This window comes from Martes martes (genome assembly GCF_963455335.1).
Source record: "Martes martes genome assembly, chromosome: 1".
Taxonomy (NCBI): domain Eukaryota; kingdom Metazoa; phylum Chordata; class Mammalia; order Carnivora; family Mustelidae; genus Martes; species Martes martes.
This window is the reverse complement of record NC_137888.1, coordinates 215,925,477-215,944,549: the sequence shown is the minus strand read 5'-3', so window position 1 is coordinate 215,944,549 and position 19,073 is coordinate 215,925,477. Positions and strand designations below refer to the sequence as shown.

Genomic DNA, 19,073 nt, shown 5'->3' with positions numbered 1-19,073 from the left:
CCTGTCCCCGCGCGCAGGCGCGGAGCACAGACGGCGCAGGCGTGCCGAGCGCACCGGGGCGTTGCTGGGAAACATCTGGCGACGCCTGCGGCTGGAACCGGCCGACATGGCGGCGGCGGCGGCGGTGCTGGCGCGGCTCGCGGCGGCCTTCCTCCTCCTCGTGGCCCAGGTGAGGCTGCGCCGGCCCCGCCGGCCCCGCCGGCTGTGACACCCGGCCCCTGTGCCCCGGGCCGCGCGCGGGCCCCGCCCGACCTGGCCTGGGGGTCGGCCTCGGGTTTGCGCGCCCCCCTCGCGAGTGGCCCGCGGTCCGGGAGCCGGGCCGTGACCTTGCGGGCCTGTCCCCGGCCGCGCTCTCTCCCCCGCCTCGGAGCCCTCCCCAGCTGCAGCGTCCCTCAGCGCGTCTGGGTCCGGAGTTTGGGAGTCCCCCTACCTCCCCAGGCCCCGCTCCGTTTCGAGGTGTCCAGCCGCCGCCGGGGACGCCCCTGCCTAGCTGCGTGGCCTTGGCCGGGCGGCTGCCAGTCTCCGAGCCTCAGTTTCCCCTTTCGCGCGATGTTCGCGCGGGTCCGCGTGGTTGCGGTAAGCTCGGCGCGCGGTGCCTGGCCCTGTCGGGGAGCGGCCAGGAGACCCTCCCTGGAAGTGGGGTCGCGTCGCCGCCCCGGACTCCGTCCGGTGACCTTGGGCAAGGGAGGTCCTCCCTTTGGGCGTCAGTTGCTCACCTGCGGCAGGAGGAGAAGAGTGCAGTGAGGACGCGGCCCGGTGGTGCACGCGGGGTGCTGTATGTGCTCCTTCTCGGGCACTTAAAGTTAAGGGTCTCTGGCTGGCGGGGTCTTGCCGCCCGCCGGCTGATGGACGTCATCGTGAGCGCAAGTCCTCACCCGCTCTCCCTGGGTCAGGCAGCTCAGGGCGCGGTGTCCCTAACCGCCCTGCGAGCGCAGCCATTCCCCTTGACCGGTGCGCCCCAGCCCACCGCCCCTCCACGGTGGCCTCAGGTGGCCGGTGCTCTCCCGCATCCCTAGTCCCCTCCCAGACTAGACCCAGCAGGAGCGAGGTCTTTGAAAGTGTGTCAGGTCCTGCGTCCAGAAGAGAGCCTTCCCGAGGGGGCCAGCGCGTGTGGGAGGCCTCTGAGCTTTGGCTGCCTGGGAAACTTCCCGTCCTTTCCTAGTTCGCTGAGGGCACTCTGCTCTCTGGTCTTCCCCGTGTCCCTGGAATGCCCCTGGTCGTGCTTCTGGTCTCAGCTGAGTTGTTCTTCCCTTTCCCCAGCCCCGAGAAGCTCTCTGGGCTGCCCCCTCCCCAGCTCTGGGCTGAGCCCCCGTCCCTGCCCCGGCGCTGCTCCCTCACTTTCCTCAGCAGTCTAAGTCAGTCGGGGGCAGGGACATTTTGAATGGGAGCCGGATGAGCGGTGGACACAGGGCAATGGGGGCCCCACGGAGGGAGTGACCCGGTTTGCTTGGGGAGGCTTTGTGGAAGCAGGGACCCCTGAGGGGTGTTCTGAAGGATGAACAGGAGTTTGCCAGGTCTCGAAGGCAGAGGGAGAGGCCGCGGGGCTGAGCGGCTGGAACAGGGGTGAAGGTGTGAGAGCTGACGACTCATTTTGAGCAGGTGAGGAGTCCACCCTGGTTGGTAACATGCTCACACCCCGAGAAAGATGACACCCCAGAGGAGGCCCTCAGGTGCCCTTGAAGGGAGCTGGGGTTGCCCCTTCAGCTGAAGGGCACGGGGGAGCGGCAGCAGGAGTGGCTCCCAGGCCGAGGGTGAAGGGCAGGCCCAGCGGTGGCCTCCCTGGGCAGGTCCCCGGCAGGTGGTGAAGGCTCGTGGTGCTCCTGGGCAGGCTGAGGGTTTTGGACTTTGTCCTGTGTGCGAGCAGAGGACGGTGTCGGAGCGTGTGATGAGAGCATTGTGCTGGTTGTTACGGGCGCAGAGCCCGGGTCTGTCTGTCTGTCTGCCCCGGGATAGGACAGATGGCACTCTGGTGGGTGGGTGTGGTTCTTTGTGGAAGTTTGGGTCCTGGCGCCTGAGGATAAGGCCCGCTTTCCACCGGCTGGGACGCTGCTTGTGGGCAGCCCCGAATTCATCTGCTACCATTTTGTAACCCTGGGTGAGGGAGTCCCCAGATAGACGTGTGTCCCCCAGTGGCTACAAGATGTGCACATAAGGATGGTAGTGGGGTCTGCTACTCAGCAGATCTGAAGTCAGGTTAGTGCTCTCGCCACCCCTTTCCTCCCCTCTGCCCCTCCTGCACCTGTCCCCTCTACCACCCGCAACCCCCCCCCCCCACTCCTCCACCTGTCCCCGCTCCTCCTCTGCCTCAGCGTCTCTTTCCGCGCTTCCTGGGCTCTTATGTCCCCACCCTGTTCTAGAACTGACTGAGTCTTAGAAGCATGACTGCTTCCAGGCTGGACTCATGAGTTTTTCTCAGACGCCTGCAGATGCCTTCATGGTCTCCCCGAAGCGTGGTTTCCCTAGAAGCTCCCGAACCCGCTTAGAGACTGATGTGTCGGAAGGTGGTCTGTCTGGTAGTCCCAGCGATTTCCGGCTCTCCGGATTGGGATGGGTCCTTCCGGAGACCGTCTGGATCCTCTCACTCTGTACGCGGGCATCTAACTTACGCGCGGGCTCATTTCCTAATGGACAGCCGGCCGTGCGGGTTGTGGGGAGCAAGGTCCGTGAGGTGCGCTTCTGTGCTTGCAAATGACCTTTGTAAAGAGAAGCAGCTTCTGTGCGTCCCCATTTTACACAAACAACACTTTTCCCCACAGTCTAGATCCCACAGAACAGGGGTCAGCAGACGTGTCCTGAAAAGGGCCAGACAGTGACTGTTTCTGGCTTCGTGGGCCACGGGGTCTCAGGCGCAACCTCGCAGCTCTGCCGGGGTCACGGAGAGCAGCCAGAGGCCCTGCATACGGGAATGGGGCAGTTGTGCTCCAATAAAACTTCATTTAGAAGTGCAGAAGGAGGGCTGCAGGAGGCCGGGGGGTCGGGGGATCCTCTGTTCCCCACACTGGCCCATGGTTCTGAGCCGGCAGTTCTGAGCCTGGGGTGACCCTCTGGAAGCCATGTACAGACAGGTAGAGCACTTACGGCCGGGTGGACAGGTGCCCTTGGTGGGTGTGGTCTGCTGGGGAGAGTGGAAGGGAGGGCTCCTAATTCTGCCTCCAGTGGAGGGAATGAGGGGCCACGAGAGGTGCGCGGAGGTTGGCCAGGGCAGATGAGGGAAGGGTGCGGCCTTCCGAGGTGCTCTGAGACCCCTGGTTGGCCTCAGGCAGCCCCCAGCTCCTCCCCTCACGAGCCTGGGTTCGTGGAGCTCAGCATCCCCTCAGCACGGCCTCTCCGCACACCCCCAGCAGTGCACGAGGCAGCAGGCAGTGGGGTCAGGTCAGAGGTGCCCGCTGGAAGAGCCGGTGGTCGGGGTCCCTCCCGGGACCCCCCGGGTCTCCACGCTGCCATCAGCTCAGCGTAACCAGGGCCGGGGTGAGAAGGCCCTGGAGCGGCCGGGGCCTCGCTGGGCTTCCACCGTGGGTCTGGCTGAGCGGAATCCGGTCGGTGGCCCAGGCCTGGTGTCGGGAGCCGTGATCCCGCGGGACCTGCGGCCCGGTCCGCCGCGCACTCTGCCCCGACGGCGGGGCGTGTGGCTTGCGGTGTCGGCCAGACCCTATCACGTGTCCGCGTCCAGACGAGCGGCTCTAGGTGTTTGACTCCTTGGCACATTCTTGGGGGTCCAAGGAGGGAGTTTTCCATCTCCGTCTTGGGTGATCGCAGCCTTCAGGGAGCACAAGCTCCAGAAGCGTGGGCCCCGGGAGCCCGAGGTGCCCAGAGCAGGCTTCTGGGCCAGGCGTGCGGGGCCCCCCGGGGTGCGGTGGCCGGACTGAGCCCCTCGGCTTCTAGCACCGGGCTTCTCTCCTAAGACCCCTTCTCCCTCAGCACGCCTCTGGGACCTGCTCGCACTCGGGGTGAGCCCGCCTGGGGCAGAGCCACCGAGACCCGGGCCCCGAGTGCTGTGTGAGTCTCTGCTGACGAAGTGCTCCCAAGAGACAGAGACTGTGCTTGTGGGGGGCTCTGTGCCCCGGCCAGAGCGCAGGGAGGAGGTGGGAGAGGGCCCCTGTGCGCCGGCCCGCCAGCCGGCCGGGCGGCAATCCGGGGAGGGCTGCGGTGCTCCGGGCAGGGGATGTGGGTGGGCAGGAAGTGGGGACACCTTTACGAAATTGCGGTTTTTCATGGAGAGTAAGTAAGCTGGTGTTCGACTGAAAAAAGGAGCGTCAGCCCCTCTGGTTTAGGCCCCCCGCCACGCTGCTGTCCTCGAGGGGTGTCTGGTGTCCGAGGACTCCGGGTTGTGCCCCACGCCTTGCTTGCCGGGTCGTCAGGACCCTCTGGCGCGGCCCTCTCCGAGCAGCCAGCTGTCCCGTGGGCTTGGAAGGAGGACCGTGGCGCTAGCCGGCTCCTCTTCCTCCTTCTGGGAAGCTGGGGCAGGGTGGGGAGACAGGCTCTGCTGGCTCCGGGCCTGCGTGGAGAGCCGGCCATGCCCCGTGGGTGTCTGCATGGCTCTCCTGGGCTGCAGAGTCTCACAGCTCCCAGCCCCAGGGCGGCCGGCCTGCAGACCGCCTGCTTCCTGCCGTGCCTCCGAGTGGGGCGGCCAGTCCCGACCGGGCTTCTGCTGGCCTGTGCCTGGCAGGGGCCAGTCATGGGACCGAGGCTGCGAGGTCCCCCTGGAAAGTAAGGTGTGGGACGAGGGCCGGAGCTGGCTGGCCTTCCCAGTCAGTGGCCAGTAGATAGGTCGTCCAGGAGCCTGCGGGTGAGGGGTGCCCCCCTCCCGCCGCCTGCGGGTGTGCTGGAAGCTCCTCTAGGCCTTGCCCTGTCTCCCGGCCTCGAGCCGCCGCCCAGGGCCTGGGGATGGGTCTGCGGGCCCGCGTGTCCCCGTTGTGACCGAGGCACGGGGTTTGCCGTCTTCCTGTCCCATCGATCCCGTGCGAGGCCCTGTGGGGTGGTGCTGTCCCTTCCGCAGCAGCCACAGGGAGACGACCGACAGGGCCACCGTCAGACCCAGGTGTCCCCGGGGACACTCGTCCCCACCCTCGCCGCCCCGCCTTGTTTTCTCCAGCATCAGACGTCTGGTGGTGCCTGTCTGTCCTGTAGGAGGGAGGAAACCAGCCCGAGCCCTGGGTGGGGGCTGTCCTTGCCTGGCTCAGACCCTGCTGCTTCTGCCAAGCACTCTGACCCCTGCCTTGTCGCCCCAGGTGGCCTGTGAGTACGGCATGGTGCACGTGGTCTCCGAGACGGGGGGTCCCAGAGGCAAAGACTACTGCATACTCTACAACCCACAGTGGGCCCACCTGCCACATGACCTTGGCAAAGCGGTGAGTGCCCACTGAGGCCCTTCCTCACGATGGTCTTCCCGCCGGGGTCTTTCCCGGTGGGCCTGGCAGGCCTGGAGGTGCTGTGGGACGCCCCCGCTGGACTTGGGGTCGGGTCTGTCCTGCAGGAGGACAGAGGAAGGGCCTCAGCTGTGAAACCCGTGGCGGGGGTCTGGGCACACTCCCGGGGCTGTTGGGGTCTCAGGTGGCCCCAGAGCGGCCCCATAACCTCTCTGGGCGTCAGTGCCCTTGGCCAGGAACAAAAGATATCCACTAGGGGCACTGGCCACGTCCCCACACGCTGGCGGGGGGCCGGCTGGCAGAGGGGTCCCTAGAGCAGTGAGGGCGGGACCGGCAGCCCTGCCGTGGGTGCGTGGTTCTCAGCCCGAGGCCGCCGCTCCCACCTGCCAGGCAGGCGCGGACGGTTTGCTACGGTGTCCCCTGAGCACTCACCCCGTCCCTCCCGTTTGCCTCGCGCTCGGGTGTGTGTACGTATGCGCTCGTGCGGGTGAGTGCGTGTGGGCGTGTGGGCGTGTGAATGTGTGGGCGGGCACGTGTGTGTGCATCCCCCCACCCCCCCATTCCTGGATCGGCTGGTGTAAACGCCCCTCCCCCCCAGTCTCTCCTGCAGCTGCGGGACTGGACGGCCTCCGTGCTCTGCTCCCCGCCCGACGTCCCCGCCAGGGGCTTCAGCAACCAGATCCCGCTGGTGGCGCGCGGCAACTGCACCTTCTACGAGAAAGTGCGGCTGGCGCAGGGTGGCGGGGCGCGCGGGCTGCTCATCGTCAGCAAGGAGGCGCTGGTAGGGCCCCGGGCTGTGCCGGACACCGCACGGCGTCTTGGAGGGGCGCGGCCCAGAGCGGCCCTGGGGTCCTGTAGGGCTGTCCTACAAGGCCTCAGGGCAGAGCGTGGGGGTGCCCTCTGAGGGCGGGTGGCATCCCAGGGTAGGGTGGCACCTAAGCGACTTGACCCCGAGGCCCGAAAGTGAAGCCAGAGCTTCTCCCACAGGGAGGGACAGAGAAACAGACAGACAGACAGACACACACACACACACACACACAGTTCGCCTCTGCAGCCTCCAAGAGGGCGGGCTCTGCGCACCCCGCGGTTGGGGGCGGCCTGCCTTGCCCCGGGGGGCCTTGGTCAGCCGTCCTGTCCCTGCCGCATCCCCCACCTTGGCCCCCAGGTCCCCCCAGGAGGCAACAAGACACAGTATGACGAGATTGGCATTCCCGTGGCGCTGCTCAGCCACAAAGACATGCTGGACATCTTCAAGGTAGGGTCTCCTGTCTCCCGTCCGCGCCTGGTCGGGCACATGCGCGCCTGGTGGGTGGGTGGTTCACGCCGCACCCATCACCAGCTCCCGGGAGAGGGCAGGAATGGAGAACCCCCCCGAGGTCAGAGCGCCCGGGCCCCAGGCCACCCTGCCCCCGCGCGGCCCCGTCTGACCAGGGGCCCGTGTTCCCCCGCGGTTTGCGGGGTGCCTTCAAGAACTGGCGAGCTTCCAGGCACAAGAACAGGAATGTTCCGTGTTTGTGGACGCGTCTGCATGTCCCCCCGCCCCGCCCCAAAGCCTGCTAGACGCTCCCCACGCGACGTGCCCCTCCTGCGCACACGCATGTCCCGGTTCAGGGCTCGTGTCCCCACACGCGCACGGGCCCCTTCCCCTGACCTCGTGGGAAGCTTGTGCCGCCAGAGTTGATTTTTTTTGGGTGGGAGTGGTGGGTGAAGGCATGGGGCTCGGGGCCCTCCGGGACAGGGCCCCTGGGGTGGGTGAGGGGACAGGGACGGTGGCCCCAGCCTTGAGCTCCGGTGCATTCTCTGAGGCAGAGCTTCGGCCGAGCGGTGAGGGCAGCGCTGTACGCCCCCAACGAGCCCATGCTGGACTACAACATGGTCATCATCTTCGTCATGGCCGTGGGCACCGTGGCCCTTGGGGGCTACTGGGCTGGGAGCCGGGACGTGAAGAAGTGAGTGCCCGGGGAGGCCAGTGACGAGGCCCGCGCTTGACGGGTCTGTGGGTGGTCCCAGCGCCGCACGAGGGGATCCCGTCACTCGCCATCAAAGTGGCTGTCACAGCGTGGCTCCCGAGGTCCCTGGCACCAGTGTGGCGCCCCCGTGGAGGGCACGGCAGGGACACACGGTGGGCGTGGAGAGGGAGCCCCTCGGCATCTGGGCGCTGTGCCAGCTGGAGGGCGTCCCCCGGACACGTCTGTGCCTCCCCCAGAAGATACATGAAACACAAGCGGGATGACGGGCCCGAGAAGCAGGAGGACGAGGCTGTGGACGTGACCCCTGTCATGATCTGTGTCTTCGTGGTCATGTGCTGCTCCATGCTGGTGCTGCTGTATTACTTCTACGACCAGCTCGGTGCGCCCCCGCCCCCCGGTGCCCCGGGGAGACCGAGGCCCAGGTCCCCAGCCCACCTGGAGGAGCCCCGCTGCTTGGTTGTGGGGTGGATGGAGCCCACCATCGCCAGCCTCAAGGAGGGGGCCTTGGGGCCAGGAGCTGTGCCTCGCATTCACCCTGTGAATTTACGGCCCCGCGGGGCCCTTCCTGCGGGTGGGGGTGGGGTGGGGGCCCCGGGCAGCCCTGCCCCTCACTGGCTGCCCCACCCGCAGTCTATGTGATCATCGGGATCTTCTGCCTGTCCTCCTCCACCGGCCTCTACAGCTGTCTGTCGCCGCTGGTCCAGAGGCTGCCCTTCGGCAGGTGCAGGTACGCCCCGGGGGCGCCCCCCGCCGGGCCCTGCGCCCCCCGCCCCGGTGCCTGGGCCTGGCCCCGTTGGACTCCCGCCTCCTGGCCCGTGGAGCTCCGAGCCCTACTTGGACGGTGCCGAGGATCCCCTCCCTCCCCCGTGGCCGTGGGCAGGCATCCCGCGCCCAGCCCGTGCTGGCTGGGGCTCCTGGCCTCCGAGCAGGGCAGAGTGGGGAAGGGGGGAGTTCTCCGGCCTCCCCCTCCCCGCCACCCCGTTGCCGCTCAGGCCCTGTGGGGACAGCGTGGGTGCGTGTTGGTCCCAGGCAGGGCAGGACCACAGGGGCGCAAGCGCTGCTGCCCCGGACCTGGAAGGGGGTCTGGTCTGGTTCTGATGGGCCCAGTGGCCCGTTGCCAAAAGGTGCTCAGAAAGCTCCGCTTGTGGGGAGAGGCCTTTCCGGGCTGCCGTCCCAAGGTCAGAGGTCGGGGGCCTGCAGCGGTGGGGCCGTGGGCTCCTGGGGGGCAGGGCGCGGGCGGAGGTCTGTCTCCTACCCTGCTGCGTTCTGCTCTACCCTTGGGGACCTCCCTCCTGGCGCTGCCATGAGGCGTGAAGAGGGATGTTCGTAGGGAGCGTGCAGTGGACGAGGGGGTGAGGCGGGGGTGAGCTGACCCCCCGGGTGCTGGGCGGCGGCGAGGAGCCAGCTGCCCTTGACGGCCCGCCCGCCCCCAGGGTCCCCGACAACAGCCTGCCCTACTTCCACAAGCGTCCTCCGGTCAGCTTGCTGCTCCTGGCGCTGCTCTGCCTGGCCGTGAGCGTGGTGTGGGGAGTCTTCCGGAACGAGGACCAGTGAGTGCCACCCCCTCTGCCGCCTGTCCTCAGACGCCCCTGGGTCTCGCCTCCCCGAGCCGCGAGCGTGGGCCGTGTGGCAGCCAGTGTGGCGGCCGCATCCGGTGTCGCTGCGTCTGTCCTGCTGCCGCGGGAATGACAGCGATTGGGATCTGGGTCCGAGATGCTGCCAGCCCTCCTGGCCCCGGGCGCCCCGAGCGCGTGTTCTCCAGGGCGCTGGGGGGTGTAGGGAGGCCTGGAGCCTGCGGGCCCCCCTCCCCGCTCCCTCCGACACCGTCTGGCGCTGCTCTGAGCTCTGTGAGGCGGTTAACCGCTCTTGGCGGCGCTGCCGCTTGGAGCCGTGACAGATGCAGTTGGCAGAAGGAAAACGTGAAAATATTTTGAGTCCTTTGTACACAGAGAGAACACAAGCTCTCACAGTTAGATCGAAGCCAGAAGACTTGCTTCGTTCTAGAAAGTCAGAACGGGCCCTGTTGCCACCGCGTCTGGGCGCGCACTGGCCGCCGGCGAACCTTCTCTTTGTTCTTCGCGGCTGCCCTGGTCGCCCCAGCCGGGAGAGGCTTCCGTCCGGCTCCATGACGACCTCCGCACAGATGGGGCAGTGGGGGCGAGCCAGCACGTGGCCGGCGGGGCCCCGTGGCGGCAGGTCCCTGTTGGTGCTGGGGTCACACGTGCATCTCTGTGTCCCCTCCGCCTCCCAGTCCCTGAGCCCCCGTCTCCCAGGCCGAGAGGCTGGTGTGGAACCTGGCTGGGCGAGAGTTTGACTTTTCTAAGTTGTGGGAAGAGTATTTTTGAAGAGAGATTCGAGTTGCTGCACTATCCCTGTGCCCGCCCCTGATGTGAGTGTGGACGCTGTCCCCAGAGAGGGACAGACCCCAGGGCGAGTGTGGTGTCAGAGGGCCACTCCCCACCCATGCCCAGCACAGCCCGCGGCCCTGCCCGTCCCCCCGGGGCCGGCAGCCGAGTTGTCGCAGCGTGATGGGCCGGCTGGGCACGGACAGCTCGGGAAACTCGCCGCCTCAGCAGCTGAGGGAGGAGCGACGGGCGGGTCGCGCCTCCCGCATAGCCCCTGCCCCAGCGGTGACCGCCGCTCCGCCTTCCAGGTGGGCCTGGATCCTTCAGGATGCGCTGGGCGTCGCCTTCTGCCTCTACATGTTGAAAACCATCCGCCTCCCCACTTTTAAGGTGAGAGCCGCGGGGACGTGGGGCCGCTGGGGAGGGCGTGGGTGGGCAGCGGTGTCCCGAGAGCCTCCGTGCCCACCGCGTACCTCGAGCGGCCCCAGGCCTGCCCTCACCCGCCTGTGCTCGGGCGTCCGTGGCCCTCCGTGGGCAGCGTGGTCTTCGGGCCTCGGTCCCTCCTGCCGCCTCCCCGGTGACAGGGCTCAGGGATCCGCCGCAGACCCGCCTCCTAGTGTGACAGCCACGGCAGCGACCACAGAGCCGTGAGGACCCCCGGAACCCTGCCCCGGGCGGGGCTGCAGGCCGGGGCTCCTCCGGGAGCGGCCGCTGTGCCGGGGGGAGCTTGCTCCAGGCTGAGGCGCACACACGGGCAAGCGAGCGTGGTCGGCGGCCCTGGACGGGGGCCCCGGGCTGTCATCCCCGAGCGGGAGCACGTGGCACGCCGTGAGGAGGGCTCGGCACCCCACCCCCTCAGTGACCAATCACACAGCGCGTCCCTTGAGCCTCAGGCCTCCCGGCTTTTCCGTCCCTCAGGAACCTCGCTAGCCTGACCTCGTGGTGCCGGGGACAGGCCTGGGTTTGCTCAGACTGTCCCCTCGCGGCTTTGTCCCAGTGGGCGCATCTGAGCCTCGTGGGGGGGGTGGGGGGCCGCGTCCCGGGGGTCTGCGCGCCTGCGGCCACGCTGCGCGCCCATCAGGACGTCGCCCCCCAGGCCTGCACGCTGCTGCTGCTGGTGCTGTTCGTCTATGACGTCTTCTTCGTGTTCATCACGCCCTTCCTGACCAAGGTGGGCGCCCCTGCCTGAGCCCTGCTGCCGCGTCCCCGTCCCCGCGCTCCCCCCCTCTGACGCGGGCCCCTCTTTGTTAGAGCGGGAACAGCATCATGGTGGAGGTGGCGACCGGGCCCTCGGACTCGGCCACCCACGAGAAGGTATGTAGCGGGCCCGCGGCCGAGGCGCTGCCTGGAGGAGAGTGGTGGGCTTGGGCGGGTCCTGGAGACGGCCGCCTCCTCGCCCCCCTAGCTCCCCATGGTCCTGAAGGTGCCCAGACTGAACGCCTCGCCGCTGGCCCTGTGTGACCGGCCCTTCTCCCTGCTGGGCTTCGGGGACATCCTGGTGCCAGGTACTGGGGCGCGCCACGCCGGGGTGGGCGTCCTTGGGAGTGTCAGGCCATGGGCAGGCGGGGGCAGGTGTGGACGGTGAGGACTGGGCGGGGGCCGGTGGCCCCTTGGGCTCCCGTGCTGCACGTGGCAGGTGGACATGGCACGGATGCGGCTCGTGGCTGCACTCGTGGCGGGGGCCCACACGCCTTGTCCCCGCAGGGCTGCTCGTGGCGTACTGCCACAGGTTCGACATCCAGGTGCAGTCGTCCCGGGTCTACTTCGTGGCCTGCACCGTGGGTAAGTGCCTTTGCGCCCGGCTTCTCACATCCCCACAACTCTCGAGGCCGCGTTTCCTTCGTTACATCTTCTTGTTCTTGTCTCCCTCTTGTTTCTTCGGTTACCAAAGCCATTGACGCGGAAGCGACTTTTTCTGGGGAGCCCCGGTTGCTCTTAACATTTTCCAAACCAGTTGGCTTGCCCGCCTCCGGTCATCCCTCCGGGAGGCCTCGCCGGTAGCACTCGTCGGTGCACACGCGTCCCCGGGGGAGGCACTGCGGCCCCTCCTCGTGCGCGGAGGCCGTGTGCGCGGGGCCAGAGCACAGCCCCGTGAGGGAGGCCCTGGCATGACCCAGGCTGACCTTGCGGGCGCTCTTCGGGGTTGTCCCCATCTGCCCCTTCCTGGCCCGGCTCGTGCAGCCGCGGGCACGGCCGCTCGTCCGCTCGCTGTCCCTGAACCTGCTCCCAGGCCTTGCGTCCTGGCGGTGGTTGTCAGAGCGCTGTCCGTCAGGCGGCGTCCGTGGCTCCTTGTCGCTGGACCTGCGCCCCACGATGGGCAGCAGACGCCGCTGTTCCCCCGAGGTCGGCTGCTGTTGGGCCGCTGCTTTAGGATGCGGGGGAAGTGATGAACAGAGCCCCGGGGCGCCAGGCGAGGGTCGGGCCAGAGCCACGGGCAGGACGAGGGGCCCAAGACCAGGCCGTAAAGGGTTGTTTCCTCGTCACTCCTTCCTGAAGCCCCCCCAGGTCGCGGTCAGGACGAGGAGCCGCTGTGCCCTGTGCAGTGGGAGAGCCGGCCCTGTGCCCCGTGCCGCCTCCCCGCCTGCCTCACGGCTGTGCCATCGCGGTCCGCCTGGCACCGCGTGGGGCTTCTGACCGTGTGCCCGCGTTGCTTGTGTTCAGTTATCTCTGACTGAGGACGCAGGAACGGGACTCTCAGGCGCAGTCACAGGCCTTTGTCTGGCGGCCTCTCGGCCCAGAGCTGGGCCTCGCCACCACCGCGGTGTCGCTCTTGCCCGTCTCCTGCCCGCCCCGTGCGCTCCCGTCTGTCCTGCTCCACGTGCCCGCGACAGGCAGGGGCTGGGCTGTGGGGCCCCCCGCCGGGGTAACGCGTCGCCCGTCTCTCCCCACAGCCTACGGCATCGGGCTCCTGGTGACGTTCATGGCCCTGGCCCTGATGCAGCGCGGCCAGCCCGCCCTCCTCTACCTGGTGCCCTGCACGCTGGTGACAAGCTGCGCCTTGGCACTCTGGCGCGGGGAGCTGGGCACGTTCTGGACGGGCAGCGGCTTTGCGGTGAATACCAGTTTGCTCTGAGTGTCCGCGAGCAGTAAGAGCCCAATAAGCCCTAACTAGACTTACAGTTGCATAAAACCTCCCAGTTGGATGACCGAGCCCCACGGCCTGTGTCCTTGGTCAGCGCTTCCCGTTCCCAGAGGCCTTTGCTTTGCCGTCAGCCTGGGGGCTCTGTCCCTCTGGGTGCGGCTTGTGGACACGGCCCTTGCTCTGAAGTGCCAGTCCCAGGGGTGGTCACACGCCATTGGATCAGACATTGGTTTCCAGGCACTTCCACCATAAGGAACGCAGCACCGAGCTCTGGGGGGCCCGAGGCTCCTCTCCAGAGTGGGCGCTGGCCCCGCCCTGGCCTCCCACGGCGGGCCCATGGCACTTGTCTTGCTGCTGCTGGTTTCAGGGCGGGAGGCCCCTCTTACCGGAGCACCGTGCCTTCCACGTGAGAGCATGAGGTCTCGTGTGCCCGTGTCCCCGGGGCGGAGCTGACCTCCTCCTGCCGCCCTGTCAGTGAATCACAGGGCGTCCCCCTCCATGACGGGAGCTCCGAAGGGCACTCGGTGTCTCCCGAGCGTGGCCCGCGGCCTTGAGTTACCGTGTCACGTGTCCTGCAAGCCAAAACACTCCTCTCGTCCTGGCCTAGACATGGCGGAGGGAGGGGGGCTGCCGGGCACCTCGACTAATTACCCAGACGCCGTAGCCCAATGCTGGGGCCTTTAGCCCTTCCCTGGACCCTCGGGGAAGCATGCTGGCTTCACTGCCCGCCGTGCTCGAAGGGTCTCAGGCCCAGTGAGCGCCTAGTTCTGGAAGGTTCAGGTGGTGGGGAACAAGCCAGAGATGTCAGAGTCAAGGTTTCTGTCGGGTGGCCGTCCTGGGGTCCCAGTGCTGCTGGTCGTACGTGGTCTGGAGGGAAGGTGGCTCCTGGGCCTGGAGCCAGACCCTCCAGGGACCCCGGCCGGTCTGCCTGCCCGCCCCTGCTGCCCCGGTCTCTTCCAGCACCACCCAGGCCTCACACGGCCTCTTCTCTTGCAGAAGGACCTACCTCCGTCTCCCTGGGCGCCGTCTTCCGCTGCTGGCCCACAGCCCGGGAAGGACTCCGACACCAGCCTCTCGCAGCCACCTCCGGGCGAAGGACTGGCCAAGTGCCCCGTGTCCCCAGAGCAGCCCCCGGAGGTGTCCACGCCCGGGGAGACGGGGGCCGGGGTGCACCCACAGGAACCCGTGAGCCCTGCGGGCTGCACCCCCGAGCCCGCAAGCCTGGTGGGCGCCTCGGCCTAGGAGGTGGCACAGACTCTCGGGCCCTCGTCGCTACCTGCCACGCCGAGGGACCCCGAGACTGGACCTGCCCGGCCCCCCCACCCCAAATTGGTGCTCCGGTCTGGCCGACGCCCCCGCTCTTCCTCCTCCTCGAGCCGAGCCCAGCTGTGCCCCGGACCCTCTCCAGCCCTGCTCCCCGCTCCCGTGGCTGCCGCGAGCCCCTCCCCCGCTCCGGCCCACGAGGTCACGTCACCGTGACAGGAGCGGCACCCAGCTCCACGGTCTTGCCTGTCCGCCTGGCGTTTCCTGGGCAAGAGCAGGAAGCGCTCGGGCCGCGGCTGCCGATCCGCCCACACCTGGTGCTTCCCGCGCTGCCGCTCCCTCAGGTTCTGGCCCGCAGAGCCCCATCGTGCCGGCGGCCGGAGTCGGACGCACCTCGGCGTCGGCGGGGGCGCCCGGTGGGCCCTACCCTGCCTCCGTCAGCCCGGGCCCCTGCGCTCCAGCTTCTCCGCCTGTGAATAAACGGCCACGGCGTGTCGAACTCAGGTGGCGTCGCCTCTTGGGTCTGAGTCTCGGCCGGGCCTCGTCGGGGCAGCCGGGCCCCGGGCGCGCGGTCCACGGGGCTGCGTCTCTCCGCTCGGCTCAGTCCCTCCAGCTTAGACGGACCCGGGCCGCCCATCCTGCCCACGGCACCTGCACGCTCTGAACCCCACCCCAGCCCGGCCTCTAGGAACAACACCGGCCAGGCGAGCGCACTTTCTATTTAAACCACCCGGGAGCTTCTGGAATGTGGAGAATATTCTGGAATTGGCATTTTGTCTTCTACCTCACTGACAGGGTTCTCCGAACGTCACGACGGAAATGCCGCCGTAGGACTGGCTGCGGGGCGGCGGCCCCCACGCCATGGCATGCGCCCGTCCATACAGCCTCCAGACTCGAGCCCGAAAGCTGTTTGCACCGACGTGACGTGAAGGCACAGACCCCCAGCCACGCGGTCCCAGCTCTGTCCCCGGTCTGTCCGCTGCCCTGTTGCAGATGGCAGGCGTGGGGTCAACCATGATCCATTCCAAAAAATACCAGCGCCAGACAGACTCACACACAGCCTTTGCCAGCCCTGCTGCTCCAAGGAGAAATGACGTTGATTCAAAAAAAAAAAAAAAAAAGACGTTTTCCACCTGTCCCTGTGTCTCTTAAGACGACAGGTGACCCGGGAGGGAGACCAGCTGGACCTGCCGGCCCTGAGAGCTGCCTGATGGGGAGGCCAGAGCGGGCTGCAGGGTCCGCGCGGACGGTCCCCACCCCAACTGGCACATCCCTCTAAGCCGTGTCGCTCGTCGGTGTAGGACCCAGAATCTCCGTTTTCTGTGTTTGACAAACGTCGGGGGATTTGAAGGCGGATGTTTGTTCCGGAAGTTTCTGTGTGCAGTCTTTGCCTCGCTTCTGTTTGAATCTTACGATTAAACACAGCTTTTGAGAGTTGCCACCCGGCTCTCAGCTTTTCTGCGGCCTGGCGGCAGGTGGAGTGTGGTGTGGGGCAGGTGTGGGCCCAGGTGTGGCCGGAGCCGGCAGGGTCGGCTGCCCGGGGGTGTGGGCACCCATCCACGCAGCCCGCCGCTTGCCCGGGCAGAGGGTTGAGCTCTGCTGTGGCATGGCTGGCAGCCGTGTGGGGCTGGGGCCCTGATTGCCGGCACTGGAGAGCTGGGGGGCCTGGAGGGAGCTCGGTCGGCCCAGTGTCGGGCGATGCCTCGCCTCTCCATGATGATCCAGGATGCGTGGAGGGGAAGTGCCTGTTGTGGGCCTGGGGACCAAGCTGGCCAGTGGCTGGGGTCTCCCAGGCCACCCGGTCACACTGCCACAACCAGTCGGCCCTGCTGCTCTAGCCCACGCCTCACGGCCCATGGCAGATGGGTGGGGCCGGGGCCAGGACACTGCTGGACACGGACACATTGTGTCTCACATGGTTTCCCTGGTCAGGAAGCAGCCTCCCCTGGGTAGCATTCAACTAGTCAGGAAGCGGTGGCCCTTTCTTAGCGAGCCTCTGGGAAGGCCGCCCCCAGGCCCCGCTCACCCTGTACTGGCGGCGGGCGGCGAGCTCAGCGATGCCTGGGCAGGGAGGGCCCTACAGGCTTGTTTTCACAGGTGGGGAGGCACAAGTCGGTGCCGGGGAGACCGTGTTCCTGCTCCGTGGCGGGGGTGGAGGGGGGCACAGCTCTGCGTGACCGGGGCGCTGCGGAGATGGGACGGGGCTGTGAGGACACCAGAGTTCTTCACTGAGCTCTGGTTAATGGTTTCCATTAACTGTTCATTCCCTCCGCCTTTCCCGAGCGCCGGCTGGGAGCCAGGCCCCTGACTCCACTGGGGCGCCTGGGTGGGGCTCAGACCCACTCTGCCGCAGGTGGACACGGGCCTGCACCGGCCTCTGTCTTGGGGGCACGTATCAGGGAAGGCACCTTGGAGGAGGCAGGCAGGGCCTCTAGGAGGGAGATAAGTGTGGCTGGTGGGACGAGCAGGGGTCACTGGCCACATGGGGAAGGCATGGCCCATGTTGCCTGAAGGTGAGGGGACTAGAGTCCTAGAAAGAGCCCAGCGGTGGCTGCCCTGGGGGAGAGAGGAAGGCAGCCCCTCCCCCTAGCGTCCCTGCTCAGGGCCGGGTGCAGCCGTGGGAAGAGCCCACTGGCTGCTTGCTGGAGCCCGGGGACCTTGGTCGGTCACTACCCTCTCTCTGGGGCTGGAGGTCCTCTGTCTTCTGCTGGGCCTGCCCGCATGTGCGTGGGAGATGGGACCGCACTGCAGGCAGCTGGGACCCGGAGGGACTGCTCCCTCTCCAGCACCTCACTTGGCTCCCACTGCTTCCCACAAGAGTGAGTCTCCACTCGGGGCCGGAAGCCGTTGCCAGCAACGTTGGTAAGCCGGCGGGCCCGAGGGCAGTTCGACATCCCCAGAGCATCTTGAGCAGCGATGATGGTCCTAACGAAGGTTGCGTTCTTGTGGGCCGGCGCCGCGGGAGGAAGCTGGGGGCGGGCGGACAGCTGGGCTGCCGCGTGGCTGCGGAAGGTACGTGAAGACCGAGGCCAAGCCCCTGCCCCAGCTTGACCGGGAGAGACGCACCCAGCCCCAGCAGAAGGGCATCCTGTGTTCCCCTGCCGGCCCTCGCCCGACTGCCCATGGCGTCAAGGAGCCTGAGAAACCCTCCGAGCCGGGGGGCCGTGAGCACAGAGTGAGTGCGTTGGGGGAACCAGGAGTCCGAGTACAGTGTGGATGTTGGTTCGTGGGTTGTGACAACGTACGGCCAGAACGTGAAGGCGGAAACAGTGCAGAGTACCGTCTTCTCGCCTCTGTAAACCCAAAGCTGTTCCACAAGTTTATTTTTTAAACGATCATAGTTATTCACACACAGCCCCTTCCCCAGGCTGTCTCCCCAGGGTCGTGCGGGGCCCTGTCCTGGCTCACCTGCCAGACCGTCCTGCCCTCCCCCCGACACCCGAGCAGGCCGCAGCGAGCCCGCCCCCCGGACAGGTGCCGCCCCCGGCCCCGCCCCCACTCCCTGGTCCGGGTGGCAGGGCCCGCCGGAGCGGAGGCGGCGGCGGCTTCAGCGGAGGGCGGTGAGTCGGGGTCTCCGGAAAGGGCCGGGGCGGCCTCTGTGGGCGCCGAGCTCCCGGGTCAGGCAGAGCCGCTGTGCAGCCGGCTGGACCGGCGGAGCGGTTGGCCGGGGTGCGCGGATGAGGCCGGGCGCGCCACGGTGCCAGACACCTGCCCGCGCTCCCATCCCAGGGCGCAGTTTCCCGCCCTCGCTCCCCACTGAGCCGGGCGGTGCGGGGCGCGGCAGGAACCTGGGGCCAGAGCCGGGCAGGGCAGCCGGGCCCGCCGCGCGGAGCTGCTCTGCTTCCCCTACCTGGCCCTCAGCATCTGTGTGCCCCGGAGTACCCTGGGGGGTGCCGTGAAAATGCCTGACGCTGGGGGGAATGTGTGGCAGGAAAGCCAGCCTGGCACCCGTGGGCAGCTGTCATCAGGCTCTGCAGTCCGGTCAGGAGGACGGGCTTTGCCCAAGAATCGGCGAAGGATGGCCGGGCAGGGCCCTCCTCTGTCGCCCAGCTCAGGGGCCAACGCCACACTCCCTGGACCCCACGGGGGAAGGCGTGGTCCCTGGTGGTGGTCGGAGCTTTGGGGACCGTGTGCTCACATCAAACACAGGCCCTCTTTAGTGTCCACTTGCTGGGATCCGGAGGGCGAGCCTCTGGGCACCTGGCAGATATGTGGACTGGTGTCTTGTGCACCAGCACGGTGGGACACAGCCGTGAGGACGTGGCCTCGTGGACCCCGAGCCTGCACTGCCTGTCTGCGGCCCTGGCCCGCGGCGGTGCGTGTGAATGCGCATCTGCCACCGTGTGACCCCGTGTGTGAGGGCGTGCCTTGTTGTGTGCGCGGTTGCGGGGAGGCTGTGTGTCTGTGTTGTTAGCGTGTGAACACACCACGTGTATTCTCGAGATTGCGTGTGTGATTGTTGGGAGGTTGTGGGTATGGTAGCACGTGTGTGTGAACTCCTCCTCGCTTGGAACATGGGGCTCGCCACCGCTCATGTGGACCTGATCAGCAGACCACGGGAGTCCCCCAAAGACGCTGTGGCACACAGCCCTCTCGTTCCACCAAACTAAAAGTCGGGACGGTAGTGCCGAGCTGATGGCTTGTGTGGCCGGAGCTGTGAGCCCCGTAGTCCCATCTGGCCTCGGGCCTCACTCTTGACGAGCGCGTGTGTGTTGTGCGGGGTTCACTCGGTCTGCGGAATTGTGAATGTTCAGGGCAAGCAGTACAGAGCGGGGGGTCTTTGGACGATGTGCTGGGCGGCCTCTGGCTTGAGCTGGGCCTCCTCTTGGGAACAGCCTGTGTCCAGTGGCCTGAAGAGAGAAAGTCCTCTTCTCATGACCACTGACGTTCACGGACAGCTTGACACAGTGGCCGAGCCGAAGCCCTGGGTGGGGGAACGCGGGAAAGGCAGAGCAAACTGGCCGAGGCAGGTGCCCCTCTGGCCGTCGCAGGTGAGTCCTGGTCATCCTGCAGAAGGACAACAAAGGCGGGGGAGGCAGATGCCCCC

At 67.5% G+C, this 19,073-nt stretch overlaps 1 protein-coding gene across 3 annotated transcripts; it reads left to right on the top strand.

The window, feature by feature from the left end:
- Positions 1–44: 44 nt before the first annotated feature.
- SPPL2B (signal peptide peptidase like 2B) lies at positions 45–15,463 on the top strand. 3 transcript variants are annotated; one of them, XM_080830301.1, is made up of 15 exons: positions 45–169; positions 5,229–5,348; positions 5,965–6,147; positions 6,532–6,621; positions 7,176–7,315; positions 7,573–7,715; positions 7,967–8,063; positions 8,770–8,886; positions 9,990–10,071; positions 10,778–10,852; positions 10,933–10,995; positions 11,087–11,186; positions 11,386–11,463; positions 12,573–12,733; positions 13,760–15,463. In XM_080830301.1, exons 1-15 carry the CDS (start codon positions 107–109, stop codon positions 14,003–14,005), a joined length of 1,758 nt encoding a protein of 585 aa, XP_080686427.1. In that variant the 5' UTR covers positions 45–106; the 3' UTR covers positions 14,006–15,463. The 3 variants fall into 3 exon arrangements, with proteins under 3 accessions (XP_080686427.1, XP_080686428.1, XP_080686429.1); XM_080830302.1 differs by having other exon boundaries at positions 7,172–7,315; XM_080830303.1 differs by having other exon boundaries at positions 12,573–12,767; positions 13,760–15,129.
- The last annotated feature ends 3,610 nt before the right edge of the window (positions 15,464–19,073 follow it).